Source organism: Marmota flaviventris, chromosome 4 (assembly GCF_047511675.1).
Source record: "Marmota flaviventris isolate mMarFla1 chromosome 4, mMarFla1.hap1, whole genome shotgun sequence".
Taxonomy (NCBI): Eukaryota; Metazoa; Chordata; class Mammalia; order Rodentia; family Sciuridae; genus Marmota; species Marmota flaviventris.
In genome coordinates, this window is record NC_092501.1 from 52,905,923 (window position 1) to 52,921,834 (window position 15,912).

The 15,912-nt window shown below is 57.7% G+C and overlaps 1 protein-coding gene across 6 annotated transcripts in view; it reads right to left on the reverse strand.

Moving 5' to 3' along the window:
• Positions 1–2,153: 2,153 nt before the first annotated feature.
• Positions 2,154–15,912, reverse strand: part of Pald1 (phosphatase domain containing paladin 1) — an 80,575-nt gene continuing 66,816 nt past the window's right edge. For all 6 annotated transcript variants that reach the window (XM_071611193.1, XM_071611192.1, XM_071611195.1 and 3 more), the window contains exons 19-20: positions 5,390–5,545; positions 2,154–3,842 (exon numbers count right to left, since the gene is read on the reverse strand). In XM_071611193.1, coding sequence (XP_071467294.1) covers positions 3,690–3,842; positions 5,390–5,545 — 309 coding nt within the window. In that variant the 3' untranslated portion in view covers positions 2,154–3,689. The remainder of the gene's footprint in view (positions 3,843–5,389; positions 5,546–15,912) is intronic.

Below are 15,912 nucleotides of genomic sequence, written 5' to 3' on the forward strand. Positions count from 1 at the left end.
GAGCACACACGGCCCTGGACCCCTCCTTGGAAACGTGGGCATGTGGGACAAAGAACCAATGAGAGGAGGTGCCAAGGCACGTCACAGACACTCTATCAGTGTGACTCATGGGAAACAGGCATGTGGGGTGGGAGGGAACCTCTTGAAGGCACACAGGGGTTGAAGAGCACTGTGTCTGAGAACCGCCAGAACTTGCCAGACTATCCCCAAAATGTTTCCTCTTGGGCCTCTCCCCCAATTACCCCAGCTCCTGCATTTCCTAGAGGGTTTGACAGTCTCTCCCCCATCACTGGAAATGGCAGAGAGGCTCCCCACACCCGCAGTTGGCTCCAGCAGCCGCCCCTGACTTGAGCAAGGGCTGGGAACCAGAACTCTAGCTGCACAACGGGATGAGTTACTCGGGTCTCATCGCAGATTGAACAAGAGGAGGACTGGGAAAGAAGTCCAATATAGAGCTGGACACACGCGTGCTTAACAAAGAACTTCACGAAATAAGCCAATTGTTGATCCAGAAATGGGTCAGCTCCAGGGTGGACTGAGGCCACGGGAATGGAGAGGGTGGGCTGGAAGGGAGCACGTGTGTCTGATGGTGTTTGTCTGTTTAGTTGCAAATGAACACAATCAATACCTTTATTTATTTTGTATGTGGTGCTGAGGATCAAACCCAGGGCCTCACACATGTGAGGCGAGTGCTCTAACACTGAGCCACAGCCTCAAGACCCTGGTGATGTTTTAAAGCTAAAAACAAATACAACAAACAGAATAAAGTGTCGCCATCCTAACAAATCAATAAGATAAAGGGAAAAAATAGCAAAGGATGCAGATGACTCAAGAAAGAGAAAATATAAATGACTAATAAACATAAAACAACTGTGGACCTCACCACAGCATCCGTTACAAAAATACCAATTCAGCCCAGCGCAGTGGCGCACGCCTGCCATCCCAGCAGCTGGGGAGGCTGAGGCAGGAGAATCGCAAGTTCAAAGCCAGCCTGGGCAACTTAGTGAGGCCCTAAGCAATTCATTGAGACCCTGTCTCTAAATAAAATACAAAATAGGGCCGGAGATGGGGCTCAGCAGTTGCCTGCCCCCCAAGTTCAATCCCTGGTACCAAAAAAAAAAAAGATTTGTGCATTGTTGGTAGCTACATTTTATCTCAGAAGTAAAAAGTCTAAATGACCACAAAGTAAATGAAATGCCCTAGAATAAAGGGATTAATTTATCAAAGTTATTAATTATCCACACAATCAAATGTTATGTAACCACGAAAATGTTTCAAAGGCAATTGGGCACATGCCTCTAATCCCAGTGGCTCAGGGGGCTGAGGACGGAGAATCTCAAGTTGGAGGCCAGCATCAGAAATTCAGTGAGATCCTGTCTCAAAATGAAAAATAAAAGGGCTGGGGCTGGGGCTCAGTGGTAGAGCACTTGCCTTGCAGGTGTGAGGCACTGGGTTCGATCCTCAGCACCACAGAAAAACAAATAAATAAAGATACTGTACCAACTACAACTAAAAAATGAATAAAAAATAAAATAAAAGGGCTGGGTATGTATCTCAGTGGTAAAATGCCCGTTTTCAATCCCTAGTACCAAAAAATAAATAAATAAAACCAGAGAGTAGGGCATAGGAATGGCAACAGAGAATGAAGAGGAAGTGGAGGCTAAAGTCCATCTTCCTTTTTTTATATTTATCTATTTTTTAGTTGTTGATAGACTTTGATTTTATTTTTTATTTATTCATATGTGGTGCTGAGGATCGAACCCAGTGCCTCACATATACTAGGCAAGCACTCTACCAGTGAGCCCCAGCCCCAGCCCCCACCTTCCTTTAAAGGCCTTAAAGTAAACTTTGTTGCATACGTACTCCCTAGATATGGTAGTTCTTCACACTTTAGTGAGAATTAGCTTGTCATGTCACTTTATGGAAGCGTGACAGCCTGAGGTGTCCAGTGTGAGATGGGAAGGAATGATGAGGGATTGGAAGGAGGGAGAAGGATACCTTAAAAGCCACCTTCTCTAAGATCAGGAGTGCTAATGGCAGTCTCTGCACTCAACTCTGTGCAGCCAGCCTCCCTCTGAAGAGGCAGGTCCCCAACTTGTGTCTCCTCTACAATATCTGTTTCACACTAAAGATAAACCAGCAGCTGGGCCCACTTCACATTTAAGCTGTTTTTAATGCCAAAAAGCTCTGTACAAAAAAAAATAAAATAAAATCACAAATGATTCCTCACAACACCCCTGTGAGGTAGGTAGGCAAGTATTATTCTCCCATTTTACAGATGGGGAAACTGAGGCAGAGAGGTGAAGTGATCGGCCAGTGGTCCCAGCACAGCTGAAAGTCAGGGTCAACCATGAGAACACAGAGATCCCTCCCAGTGTAGCCCCAGTCTCTGACTCCTCAGCTAGACCTTGTCTGCAAAGAAATTAAAATTTTTGAGTACATGCAAAATTATAAAACAATCTGAAAAGGTAGTGAGCAGACATACAGTAGTTTTGCAAAAATAATTCAGCTAAGAGGGTCCCTACTTCCCAACACTGGGCACAAGTAGACAGCTTTGGCCTCCTCTCTCCCTTTCAGATATGGCAGCCAACGAGAAGGGCACCTCCTAATTTTCTGCAGATGGGCATGAGCTCCCCAGAGAGGCCTCCCTGGCCCCATGGCCAGGCGGGAGGACAGGCTACTCACTGCCCAGGGCCTGGGTTTCAGCAAACACCAGCCTCCAAACAGAGGAGAGGCAATCTCAACCCACACGGCCCTTTCTGTCACTTCTCCGTGCCGCCTTCAACTGGGCGAGGTAGCTCCAGTGACCTGCCTCAGCGGTGTCTGGCCCTTCCTGCGGCTGGGAAGACAGCTCAAGGATCCTCTGTGAGGACGGGCTGGAATCAGGTGACCCTCCTGCATCCTTGGCCCAGTCCCACATTCCACGGTTCACAAGGGCCACCCCGGAGCCTGTTGTGGATCTGAAGTCCTTGGGGCTCCCAGCAGCAGGTGGGGCCATCTTGCATGGGTGGGACAGGAAGGAGGAGCAGAGGGGCCACAGCCCCAGGCTCTGGCTCTTCCGCACCTGCAGCCCAGGCTGCTGGGCAAACGGAGCAGAACTTCCGGCTGTGCTGGAGACTTCTTCCTCTCCTAAGAGGGATTTCAAGCTGGTTGGGGACCTCTGCCATCCTGCCAGCCCCAGGGGAGTGGGAAGGAGGGAAAGGCCCCGGCAGCCCAGCGCCATGCCGTTGTCCTCCCAGTGCCCAGGCTGGGGACAGGCAGGAGACACAAGAAAACTGATCAATCACCCAGAGCACTGTCCCCTCACCTCGGGCAGCCAGGGACCCACAGCCAGGGCTCAGGCGGCAAAGGGGAGGGTGAAGGGAGCAAGAAAGGAAGGAACCAGCCCCGCAGGGCTCAGAGCCACTGAGAGGGACTGGAGAGGACGGAAGGTGGCGGTTAGCTGTGGGCACCAGAGGGGGGCGCTCCTCGGAAGCCGAGTGCCAGCCAGCCTGCAAGGTGTCCACCCTGTAGTTCCCTGGAGGCTCCTCCACGTGCTCTCGGTTACCAGGAGCGGCTGTGCCGTCTGCATGTCCCACACGAAGCTCTCTCCCAAAAGGCTCCCGCCCGGGCTCTCCAGGCAGCCCCAGGGCCAGTCCTGGCCAGAGACACAGGGTCCCCCCAGCCCTGCAGGAGAGGCAGGGAAGCCCCTACAGGAAGTCCCCAGCAGCAGAGGGCTCAGGACCGAGGTTCTGCTCCTGCCACCGGTGTCGCAGCCTTGAGAAGGGCTGGTCCTCCAGGCTCTCCAGCTCAGGGAAGCCCAGCCGGTCCAGGATCTCATAGACGCCGGCCTTCGATGCCACCTGGGGAGGGGCGAGTAGGGCAGTGTGTCACGCCCTCCTCCCCTCACTGGGCCCCGCGGGTCTGTGCACCCCTCTGCTCACTTCCCTGAGCCTTGGCTTCCTCCAATCAGGTCAGTGGCCTCTACTCGGGAGGGCACGGGAGGGCAGAGAGCTGCCCGGGTGGACCTCTGGGCACCCCAGTTGGGCCCAGGGAGAGGCTGGAGAAGGCAGAGGAACCCCGGGGCTGCATGTCGGGCTCCAGGCCTCTGCACCCACAGCTCCCTGGACACTCAGCATGCGGCCCCACTACCCAACACCAGCACCCAACAGCCTTCCCCTCCTCTCTCCCACCACCCTGGGGACTTAGAGTAAGTGGAATGCGTCCTTCTTTCCTCTCCCTGGGCAATGCTCACCCCCAGGCACCCTCCCAGGAGAGAGGGGCTGAGGGGTCCTGGGGCTGGAGCCTCGGTCCTGCCCAGACCAGCAGCTCTCCCTCCTCAGCATCCCCTCCCCCACACCCAGGCTCAGCTGGGAGGGGCTCGAGCTTCCTCCCAGCTCCTGAGTCCCGATACCTTCTCCCAAGCAAAGCCCAAGACAGAAACCTCCTTGTCCCCACCCCCACGCTTCCACCCACCTCAGGGGCTGCAAGAGGAAGCTGGGCCCAGGCACGTCCACAGGGTGGCCCTGGTGTCCCCCCAGCTCTTGCTGACCCAACACCCACCCAAGGGCAGGAGGGCTCATTTCCTGTGCTTCCCCACCGCCATGTCCCAAGGACCACCCAAAGGCCTGTCCTCAGCAGTCCCCCTGACTGCCATATGAGGCTGCAGGGTCTCCCTGCCTCTGCTCCCCCACAGCTCTGAACCTACCAGCACCCCTGCCTGAACCCCCACACCTTCCTACCCACTCTGGCTGGATGGCCAGCAACTCCAGTCCTGAGTCCAAATTAGAGTCACCAGGCCTCTCTGGTGAGGTCTGGTGGCCTGGCTTCCTAGCAGAGGGTAAATGTAGGCTGCTCTGCTGAGGGGGAAGGAGTCCATCTCCTGACCTGGGGGTGCCAAGGCGTGAACATCGTCCTAACGATGACCCTAAACAAAACTCCTCTGTGCTCCGTCTCCTCCTGAGCACACGTGGTGGGCTTGGGTCTGGCGGATGGCACTCAGTGTACCCAACGCCACCTTCTGAGTGGATGCCAACCACTAAGGTTATTCCCACTTTAGTGTTGGGATGGCAGGCTTGGAGAAGGGACCAATTTGTCCAAGGTCACAGCAGGAAGGAGGTGGGGGCAGGGACACCACAGCCCCACCCTTCACCCTGCAGGGACCAAGCGAGGGCTGAAATGATGATGGGCAATAATGATGTGCCCAAGGCCCTGAGCCAGCCAGCCACGGGCCACCCGGAGCAGGCTCCCAGCCCAGCAGGCGGCCACCGCTGCCTCCCATGGGACCTAACTCACCCCGCAAGTGCAGAAGACCCAGGGTAGGACAGATGACACAGTGCCCTCTCCCCGGGGTAGCCTGCCACCAGGTCCCCACCGGCAGCACACAGGAACAGGAGGACCAGCCTCTCACCTCCCGCATCCACGTGCTGAAGGGCCTCTGCCAGGAGCCAGCCTTCTCCAGGTGGAGGTAGGCGTTGAAGAGGATCAGGTAGACGTAGCGCTCCAGGTACTGCGCACTGCGCAGCCGCAGCCTCCGCGCCTCCTGCTCCTCCTTGGCGGCCTTTGCCTGGAGGAGAGGGCAGGCCGGAATCAGCATGGGCCCCACTGCCCCCCACAAACACGCACGCCCCATGCCCTGAGGCCCGGGCAGCTGGCCTTGCACCCAGCCCTCTCACCCCCCACAGGCTCCACCAGGCCTGCCACAGGTCTCTGATCCGGGAGAGGATGTGGCACAGCAGTTGTCCCTCTACATAAGCCTCAGGGGCCAGAGGGGTGGGGTCTCCCAACAGCTGGGCCACAGCTGGAAGTGCTTCCACTAGAATCAGAGCTGGAGTGGGCCTGCCCAGGGCCTGGGGACCAGCCCAAAGCTCCCAGGGTCCTGTGAGGCAGAGGGAGTGGCCAAGCTGGCTCCTGACCCCACAGGAGGCGCTCAGGGACCCTGGGGATGGAGGCATGGGGGAGGGCAGGGTATGCCAGGAGGAGCGAGGGGACAGGGCCACAAACTGGGCTCTGGCCCCAGTCCTGCCATTTAGGCCTCAGCTCCTGAGATTCCAGGGGAGGGTTTCTCAGTAAGGGGAGGAGCGACAAAGCACCTGTAGCCCACAGAGAGCCACCCGGACCCCTCCCCTGGGGACGCAGGACAGGCAGCAGGCCCTGCCCTCCCCCAGAGGCTCCTGGTCTGGTGGAGGAGGTGGGAGATGATGGCAGAGCAACCACAGCCCCTGAACTACGGGACAAAGGGTGTCGAAGGGGAGGTGGCACCCAGGTGGGTCAGGAAGGACAGCGGGCACATGGAGGCAGGAAGAGGACCCAGAATGTGTACCCACAGGGTGGACAGAGGAGGAGTGGTGGGGGAGAGGTGGGATGGGGAGGGCAAGGCCCAGACAGGAGTGAGGGAGCCAATCCAAGACTGGACCCAGCACACAGGGGGCTGGAGCTGAGTCAGGAGAAGTGGCACGCCTGTCATCCCAGCAGCTCAGGAGGCTGAGGCAGGAGGATCGAGAGTTCAGAGCCAGCCTCAGCAACAGCGAGGCCCGAAGCAACTCTGCGAGACCCTGTCTTTAAATCAAATATGAAAAAGGGCTGGGGATGTGGCTCCGCTGCTGAGCGCACCTGGGTTCAACCTCAGGTGGGCCGGAGGTGACTCCGGGGTTGGGAACGACCCCAAGGCTCCCTGAAGGACAGTGGCCGCAGCAGAAGGGACACGTGCCTGCTGTTCTAAGGATGGACTGAGCCTGTGCTCGAGAGTCCATTTTGCATAGAAATCAGGCAATAGACCAAAAAAGGAAAAAAACAATGTTGTTTTCCCTAAACGCAAACCACAGCCACCACAGGACCACCGCCCCCCTCCAACGCGGCTACGTCACAGCACAGTGAAGAGGTGAGCACACCCCACCTCGGGCTGCCTCTACCCTTCCCCAGACGCCACCCCAGGCCTGGGGCCCACCTAGAAGCCCTTTCTTAGAAAGGGGAGGAAGCCACCCACAGCTCCACTGGGCAAGAGCCACTTCAAACCATTTTTGATTAAAAAGCCCAGAAGAAATGTCCTGTGGGCACAAAAAGCTCTAGGTCTCGGCTGGCGGTGGACACAGCCTGCGCCCTCTGTGGCCTGCTCCCACGGGGACAGAGGCCTGCCTGTGCCAGGACTGGGCCTGAGGAGGATTCGGGTGGAGGCGACAGGGGCTCCTTCCGGGTCCTACGGCAAGGGTAGAATTATCCTAAATCCAGAGCTCTGCGCAGAGAGGGTGCCGGACACCCAGGGAGTGAGGGAGTGCTGTGGGCGCATCCTGTGCAGTCACAGGGCTGTGATTTGGACTGTGACCGTCTTCCTATCAGAGCCTTGGTCTCCTTAGAACCACCCACGCTCATGCTGCCTGGGCAGAAGTGGCGACCACCTCCTGGGGATCAAAATAGCACGGCTGTTTTAAGAGTTTTCCAGTTTTCCAGGCTGTCATTAGCTGCACTGCAGCGGGACAAGCTTCCTCGTCTGCTGAGACGGAGCCTAAAATAGAACAGGGTCACCAGGGGCAGCCAGGACTCTGAGCACTTGAAGCCCCTCACCCCTCGGGTCTGCCTGGCCTGAGGCAGCCCAGCACTGCCAAGGTGGCCCTCTTGACGCTCTGCTCTTTGCTGGGCCACCAGGAAGAGGCCCACTGGGCAGGGCTGAGAGCCCCCAGGTTGACAGGCTGAGCGTGTCACACCCAAATTGAACGATCGGACCCTGACATTCTCTCAGAGCAATCCCATGCAGGAGGTGGGCCTTCCCGTTTTGCAGCTGGGGCTCAGCAAAGTTAAGAAACTGCCCAAAGTCCCAGAGTTCTGCGCTGCAGGGCATGAACAACACCCAAGTTCTTCCTCTGGCCTCTTTACCAGGGCCAAGCCAGCCCCTCTTGCCTACACCCTCTGGGCCTTCTCCCACTCTGTTCCTCCTCCCTGGAATGTCCTTCCTCTGCCTGGCCCTGCCATGTGCAGCTTGTCCCTCCGGGCCTGGGGCAGGGCCCCTGAAGCCTGTTCTGAGTCCTCCACCCTGACCCTCCACGGCCCCTCGCTCTCAGCCTGAACCTTTTCACTTTCATTCCACAGTGAGGACCGCGTACCAAGGCAGGCTCTGCCTCCCCAACCACAAACCCAGCGGACAGGCGCTGGATTATAACCACTGCCCCCTCCAGGGCCAATCTGCAGCAGGCGCTCAGGTGGTCAGTGACACCCCTCCCGAGGTCATCTCCTATCCACAGCACCCAGTAGCACCCAGAATTGGGATCCTAGGCAGATGCTGGGACCCCCAGTTACAGCTCCACGCAGCCACCTGGGAAGCACCTCTGTGGATATCGGTCAGGCCCCAAGAGACCCCCACGCACTCCCCAGATCTGCCACATCCACAATTTGCCCATCTTAGTGGCAACGATGACCTCTCAGCAGCTGGGGTTGAGTCGAGACCCCTCCTTCCCATCTCCCCCAGCCCCACATCCACAGTCAGGGAAGCCCACCGGCTCCACTTTGAGAAGTTCCCAAGGCAGCCTGCCTCTCGCTGTCCTGGTCCATGTCGGCCCCCGCCTGGCCACCCTGTACCGACTCTACTCCGTTGTCTATTCTCAACACGCTGAGCGAGCATCTCTGCTCCAAACCCCACAAAGGCTCTCCTCTGGTTCCCCCTGTGCTGGAAGCTGGAAGCCCACACAAGGTCTGCCTTCTGGCCCTGAACCCTCTGACCTCCTCCCCTGCCCTCCGGCTCCCTCGCTCTGCCCCTTAAAATCACCAGGCTGCTCCTGCCTCAGGTCCTCTGCACATGCTCTATCCTCTCCCTGGAATGCTCTTCCCTCAGATGGTGGCATGGCTGCACCCTCACCTCCTCCCAGTCTGTCCAAATGCCACTGTGGTTGAGCCCTGTCTGCCCACCCTACACAAAACTGCAATCCCCTTATCCCACCCCTCCCCCTCTCCTCACTGCTTCAGCTCCCGCTGTCCACCATGCCACAAGTCTCCCTCCTTGGAGCACAGACTCCCCAAGGGAGAGACTGTCTTCTGACTGTGTGGCATTCCAGCACCCAGCAGTACTGACACTTGGAAGGTATGTGCTAAATGCTCAGTCGATGGCCAACTAGGGCTGGGTCTCGTGTCTCCGAGAATCCCAGCCTCGCAGGGTGCTCAGCACGGCCCACACCACCCCTCTGCTTTCCAGAACAGGCGGAGGTCAGGGGGTGCAGCCCTGCCATGGCCACCTGGAGAGCCGGCAGCAGAGCCCACGCAGGAGCCACAGCCTCCTGCCCACGCTGGCCTGGCCAGAGGCGGGCCAAGCTCAGGCTCGAGGAAGCAGGAAGGCCAGCCAGCGAGGCCAGGCCCAGGTCCGTGTCGACAGCCAGATTCTCCCTTCCCCACCCCGGAGCTCCCCCGTCCCCCACTTCACCTCCTGAGTGGGAGGACACATGAGCTGGTGGCCTCTGCTCCCAGCCCTCAGAAATGGCCAGGGCTGCAGGGCAGGTCCCCACCCATCCCCCAGGACAAGGCCAGCCTCTCCTCGGCGGGCGAGCCCCCCCACTCCATCAGCCCAGTCTCTGGGGCTTCCTCTGGCACCGGGGCCTGAAGCACAGGAGCTTTCTGTACCCGGGCCCTGGGGGGAGAACGTGGCCTCAGCCCATGTGGGCATGGTTTTCCAAAGACACCATATTCTATTTCTTACGGACAGTGAAGTCACCGATCTGGTGCCAGGCCTCTCCGCCTGCTGTCCCCAGAGCACCCCCGGCCAGGCACAGGGCTCCACCCAACAAGTGACACCCCCTCCCCGTGCATGACCCCCCAGTGAGCCTGGGGTCGGGCACCCTGCCCACACGCCCTTACCCACTCCCACTTCACACAGCGTCAGGGCTGGTCCTCGCCACCGCTCTTCACGGTGAAAGAGCAGGGCTAACGACCCCAGGTGACAGAGGGGAAACCAGGACCAGAGGCCAAAGCAACATGCCAAGGCTACTCAGGGAGTCACCGGCAGAGCTGGGCCCGGAACCCAGGTTTCCAACCACCCCCAGGGCACTTCTCATCCCTGGAGAAGAACCCCGTCTTGGACGACCAACAGCAGGGACCAAGAAGGCACCAGGCAGCCCAGGTCTCCTTCCACCCGCTCCCTGCAGATACCTCTGGAGCCCCGGCTGGCGCCAGGATGGTCCTGGAACCAGGCTAGGGGAGGCTGCCTCTGCAGCAGAAGGGACAGCAAGTGCAGAGAAGGGTCTTCCTGGGTGGGGTTTGGACCCGGGGCCCCAGGGGATGCTGGAGTGGACTCTAGACCCCTCCAATCCCCAGCAGGAAGGGACGCTCCCGCTCAGCCCAAGACGGGAAGGCAGGGAAGGCAGGGAAGCCAGAGGGCTCGCAGCCCACGCCCTGCACACGCGTGCAGGAGCACACACGTGCGTACACACCCGCGCGCGCACACACACACACACACACACGAGCGCGCCCACAGATTCTGTTCCAGCGGCTGCCCTGACCCACTGGCTCTGTCCTGGGCCGAGTGGGCAAGCCCAGGAAGCAGCCTTTCTTCTGTCACGTTTGGTGGGACCCTCACAGCACTCCAGGGCTCCTCTAGTTGCCCAGGACGGGCCCTGGAGACGTTACCTTTTGGAAAGGTGTCTCCGGGGAACAACTTTGGCCACTCCAGGGTCTTTTGTTGTTGTTGTTGATAGACTTTTATTTTATTTCTTTATAACTCCAAGGTCTTAGAGAGGCTGACAAAGACCTCCACACAGAGCCCATCTTGCTTATTTTTGGGGGGTGGGGGAGATGCCAGGGATTGAACTCGGAGGCACTCGACCACTGAGCCACATCCCCAGCCCTATTTTGCATTTTATTTAGACACAGGGTCTCACTGAGCTGCTTAGTGCCTTGCCATTGCTGAGGCTGGCTTTGACCTCGCAATCGTCCTGCCTCCGCCTCCTGAGCAGCTGGATCACAGAGTGCACCCCGGCGCCCGGCTTGCTCATCTCCTTCCAGACCTTAGTCCTGTGGCACTGGGCCGACTCACTGACCCCCAGCAGCTCCTCCGCGTGCAGACCCCACACCAACCCTGTGGCGCACCGGGAGCAGCCGGGGGCTTCCCCGCTAACCCTTCCTCTTTATGCTACCACAGAATGGCCCCTGGCTACAGCAGTGCAGAGAAAGGACAGGCCAAAGTGTTGGCAGAGGGGCTCCGGTCCTGCCGCCAGCCAGTCCCAAAATGTGCTCAGCCCTCCATTTCTGCCCCAGTGAACTGGCCTAATGAACCCACCCCATCTCACCAGCAGCCTGAGGCCCAGCAGGAACAAAAGGTGGGCCTCAGAAAACTGCTCCCAGTCACACAGGACAGCTTCACAGACTGCCTCTCGGGCTGAGGGGCGGGTTCTGAGGCAGGGGGCTCACCGGGCAGGCGCAAGGGCCAGGGACCTTCCACCCCTGCCCTGCAAAAACAACTCCCCCCCCCAGAACCTACATCTGAGACCAAAGGACGTGCCACGCCCCCTCCGTGGCTCGTCCTCCGTGGCTGCCTTCACCTCAGCTCTTCCTCAAACTCCTCTGGAGGAAACAGGGGACTCAGAAAGCTGCTTCAAACACAGAACACCAAGAGTTCACGCCCCGGCCCACACAAGGAAAGTGAGGCGGGCATCACTGATCCCAGCAGGGCTTCCTCCAAGGGCCGTGACCTTGGTTTATGTCACAAATGTCTCCCCTTTCCAGGTCCAACAGGAAACGACTGATCCACCAGACTGTGTCACCCTGTGGGCCTGTGGCCGTCTTGGCATCCCCTCAGCCTGGGCCCTCCGTCCCTATCTCACCAAATGGCTTAGTCCAAAGGGTTTTCTTTCTCTCTTTTTTCCATTTGAGGCAGTTCTTAAAATTCCCTGAGAACAGCGCAATGGCATGTGCTTGTAAGCCTGGCAACTCGGGAGGCTGAGGCAGGAGGACCACAAGTTTGAGGCCAGCCTGAGCACCTTAGAGAGGCCCTATCTCAAAAGGAAAAATAATAATAAAAAGGGCTCGGTGGTAGAGTGGCCCTGGGTTCCATCCCCAGGGCTGCCACACACACACACACACACACACACACACACACACACACATTCCCTGAACATTCTGGCCCCTCACACAGCTAGGGTGACCAGGCTTGGCCATCGCCATGAACAGTGAAGAGGGCATCACTGTTGGCTGCAGCCCCCAAAGCCACGCAAGCCTGAGTCAGGCTAAAAGAGGGATGGAGACTGTCATCCCAGGGCGGCTCCATCCCAGTGAAGACTGTCTGCGGGTACAGCCTACCACCTCCATGCCAGCCCTGTCCTGCAGCCTCTGCTCTGCAGCCTGAGAAGAGCCAGGACCATGGCGTCCCCCCCTGACAAGCTAGGGGAGGGTAGGAAGAGGTGAAGCTGGCTTCCCGGGGGCAGGGTGGCACAGAGAGGGCTGCATCCGGGAACTGGGTCTGGGTCTCACCTTCTCCCTGCCACCCCCAGCTGTGTTCCTGGGCACACTTGGCCTAAGGACGGAGACCTCTCTCCCCCATAAATGCAAGACCAGAGCTAAGTGGGAGCCTGCCTGTCGTCAGACACCAGTGCAGAGTGAGGACCCGGCTGTGAGCACCTGGGGCTGGTGCTGAGCTGCTGGGAGACGTCGGGCCCCTGGCCTCCAGCACTGGTCTGCAGCCGCCCCTGGCTCCCCCTTCCCTCACCATCCAACGTCTTTCCCTGTTTTAGTTAGGCAAGTGCCTCCCAAACTGACCTGTCCTCTGAAGACGGGGAAATCCAGGGGAAAAGCAACCACCTGCCTTTCTGACCCAGAAAGGGTGGTCTCTCAGGAACTGTCAGTTAATTGCCACAGTTAATTAAAGAAGAAACGAGGAATGAGCAGATCACCATTCTGCAAATTCTGAATGGCCATCCCCCCACTTTTTTTAAAGCAGTACTAGAAATTGAACCTAAGGAGACTTTACCACTGAACTGCAATCCCAGCCCTTTTCTGGTCCCGTTAAGTTGCCCAGGCTGACCTCAAACTGAGATCCTCCTGCCTCAGCCTCCCAAGCCACTGGGATCATAGGCTGCACCACCACACCGGGTCCTGCAAATTCCAAATGAAAGAAGAAATTCAAGTGACATACACCGAGAACACCAGTCACAACAAGAGCAAGGGCAGGGCCTCCAGGCCCTGGCGCCACCTGTAACTCTTCCAACTATTCCAGACAAAGATGGAGCAGGAACTGGTACAAGCCTGTGACTCCAGAAGTCTACAGGAGAGAGGGGCTGAGCTAAACCCAGGATGCCACTGGCAAGGTCAGCCTTGGGAAGCCTGGTGGGATGACCAGCTGCTCCCAACAAATGTGATCCACGGAGAGAGGGAAGAGAAGAGCTTTTGAGATGAAAAGGGCCTTGGGCGGGGGAGGGGCTGAGTGGTAGAGTCCTTCCCCTATTTAGAAGCCCCGGGTTCCCTCCCACCCCCTAATAAGTAGGCAAATCCACGAGCCTTAAGGGCCAACCGACCATATATAACAGGTGGCTCTCGTGTGGACCTGCTCCCAGGACAGACTCAATGAGACCAGTGAGCAAATCTCAACACTGACTCAACATCTGATGATAAGAAACTGCTAATTGTTTTAGGGGAGACACTGGTGTCCTGATTATCCTTTTTCAAAAGATCACCTTCTCTCTCTCTTTATTTTTTTTTCTTTTTTGGTACCAGGCATTGAACCCAGGGGCACTTAACCACTGAGATACACTCCCATTCCCTAGCCCCTCTTTATATTTTATTTAGATACAGGGTCTCACTAAGTTGCTTAAGGCCTTGCTAAGTTGCTGAGTGCCGGGTTTCTGTTCTCGAGACCAAAAGGCTCAGGGGTCACTCCAGGTAAACTGGGCTAACTGGGCTGCGCAAAATGACCACATAAGAGACACAAGTACCTTTTTCTCTGGGGTAGCTGTGACGGCTCCTCTGACCTTAAGGGTCCGCAGGAAGAAAGAGAGGGAGAGCATGTGCTGACCCCTTTTATTGAGGAGAAGCCATTCAAATGAGGCACGGGGTCAGGTTTCAGGGGGCTGAGTCTATCTTCATGATGTCCACTGTCAGCAGGTTGACTGACACCTGGGTAGGCCACAGTAAAAGAAGGGGACACACACAAGGCACTTCCATGGAAGATTCTATCCTAAACAGGGCAAGGGGTTATATTACAAAGGAACAGGTGAGCACAGCTTCACCCATGGGACTGTAGGAAGACAGTCACTCGAACCCTAGAAGAGCGGGACAGTCTAGCAGCATGGATGCCTGACGCCACATCGCCCAGCAGGGGAGTTAACTCAATCACGTGCAGAGGCTGGTTTTCCATACTGAGGCTGGCTTTGAACTCTGGGTCCTCCTGCCTTAGCCTCCGGAGCCACTAGGATTACAGACATGTGCCACCACACCCAGCAAGATCACCTCTTTAGGGGCACGTGCTGAAATATTTACAGAGGAAATGCTATGCAGGCAGGCACTTGCTTCATAGTGACCCATGCTGAAGAGGAGGTGATGGGGACCTCCCACAGCCAGGAGGTGGCATACCAGGGCCCCTGGGGCTTTCCACTTTGAAGTTTTCTGTTTGAAAATTTCCAAAATAACTTTTTAAAAATAAAATAAGTTCCTACCTTTCAAGGTAGTCAATAATGCTACTTTTAAGGATCAGCCTTCAGAAATAATCCCCGTGGGGCTGGGGCTGGGGCTCAGAGGTAGAGCCCTTGCCTAGCACATGCGAGACCCTGGTTTCGATCCTCAGCACCACATAAAAACAAATGAATGAAATAAAGGTATTGTGTCCAACTACAACTAAAACAAAAATGAATAAGTAAATTTATATAAGAAGGAAGGAAGTGATCGCCACGGGTAAAGGAGCAGCATGTACTTGGACACCCCACCCCAGGAAACACCTGGAAAGGCCATCCACAGAGGAACCGCAGGGGACATAGGACATTCCCACAGGGCTGCAGGTTACGTGGATGTTAGTATGACACGAAGACCATGCAGGGAGAGACCATTCGTGCGCGCCCCCTCCCGGCCCCCAGAAGGCAGGCTCGGCTGGCCTTCCTCGCAGGCCCAGGGCAGGCGGGCAGGGGGTGGCCACGCTGGGGAGCCCTGTTGAGGGACACCACCAAGGTGCGGAATCCCGGGGGCCATCATAATCCCGCCCACCAGAGAAGGTAGGCGCAAACGCACAAAGACCAGACAAAAAGGCAAAAATTGGATGCCCACAGGCCCCGGGGCCTCGCCACGCTTTCCACGGGCTCTAGCAACGCTGCGCTCCCCACAGCTCTACGCCAGCCGCCACCCGCAGGCCTCCTGCTCGCCTTGCAAGCCCGCCCTGGAGTGGGGCTCCCCTCTCCCATGTGGGAGCAGTGGCCGCACCTCCACTGCCCGCCCAGCCCTGCAGGGCCTTCACTGCTGGAAGCAGACAAAGGCCAAAGGCCAGGGGCTGTGCTCGCCCGCTCTTGGCCAAGACGCTGCCGCTCAGGGGCGCTGAGGGGCGGAGGGCCAGGCAGCCAGGAGCTGCCTGCAGTTAGGGGCTCAGAGTCCCAAGGCTGTGATCTCTGGGGAGGACACTTCAGGTGGACAGTTCCCAGGCAGTGGAGCTGACGGAGGTGACACCAGGCCTGGGCTCAGGGCCACATCCATCCCGAGGCTGCAGGGAACCCCAGAGGGCTGACCAGCACCCCGGCCACTGTGTCCAGAGAACTGCAGACCCACTGGAGGTCACCTAGGGACCTCTGGTTTGAAACCAGAAGGCAGAGGTTTGAATGAATAGCCAGACACCTGGGGAGACCCACGGCTGCCCACTTCCGGAGGAGCGGTTCCCTGGAGGGCAGCCGAGCTGCAGCCCCACTAGAGCCTCAGCAAACCCTTGCCACCCACGAGAGCAACGCGGAGGAGACCCCAGGGTCAAGAGCAAAGTGGACAGGAGACAGTTCA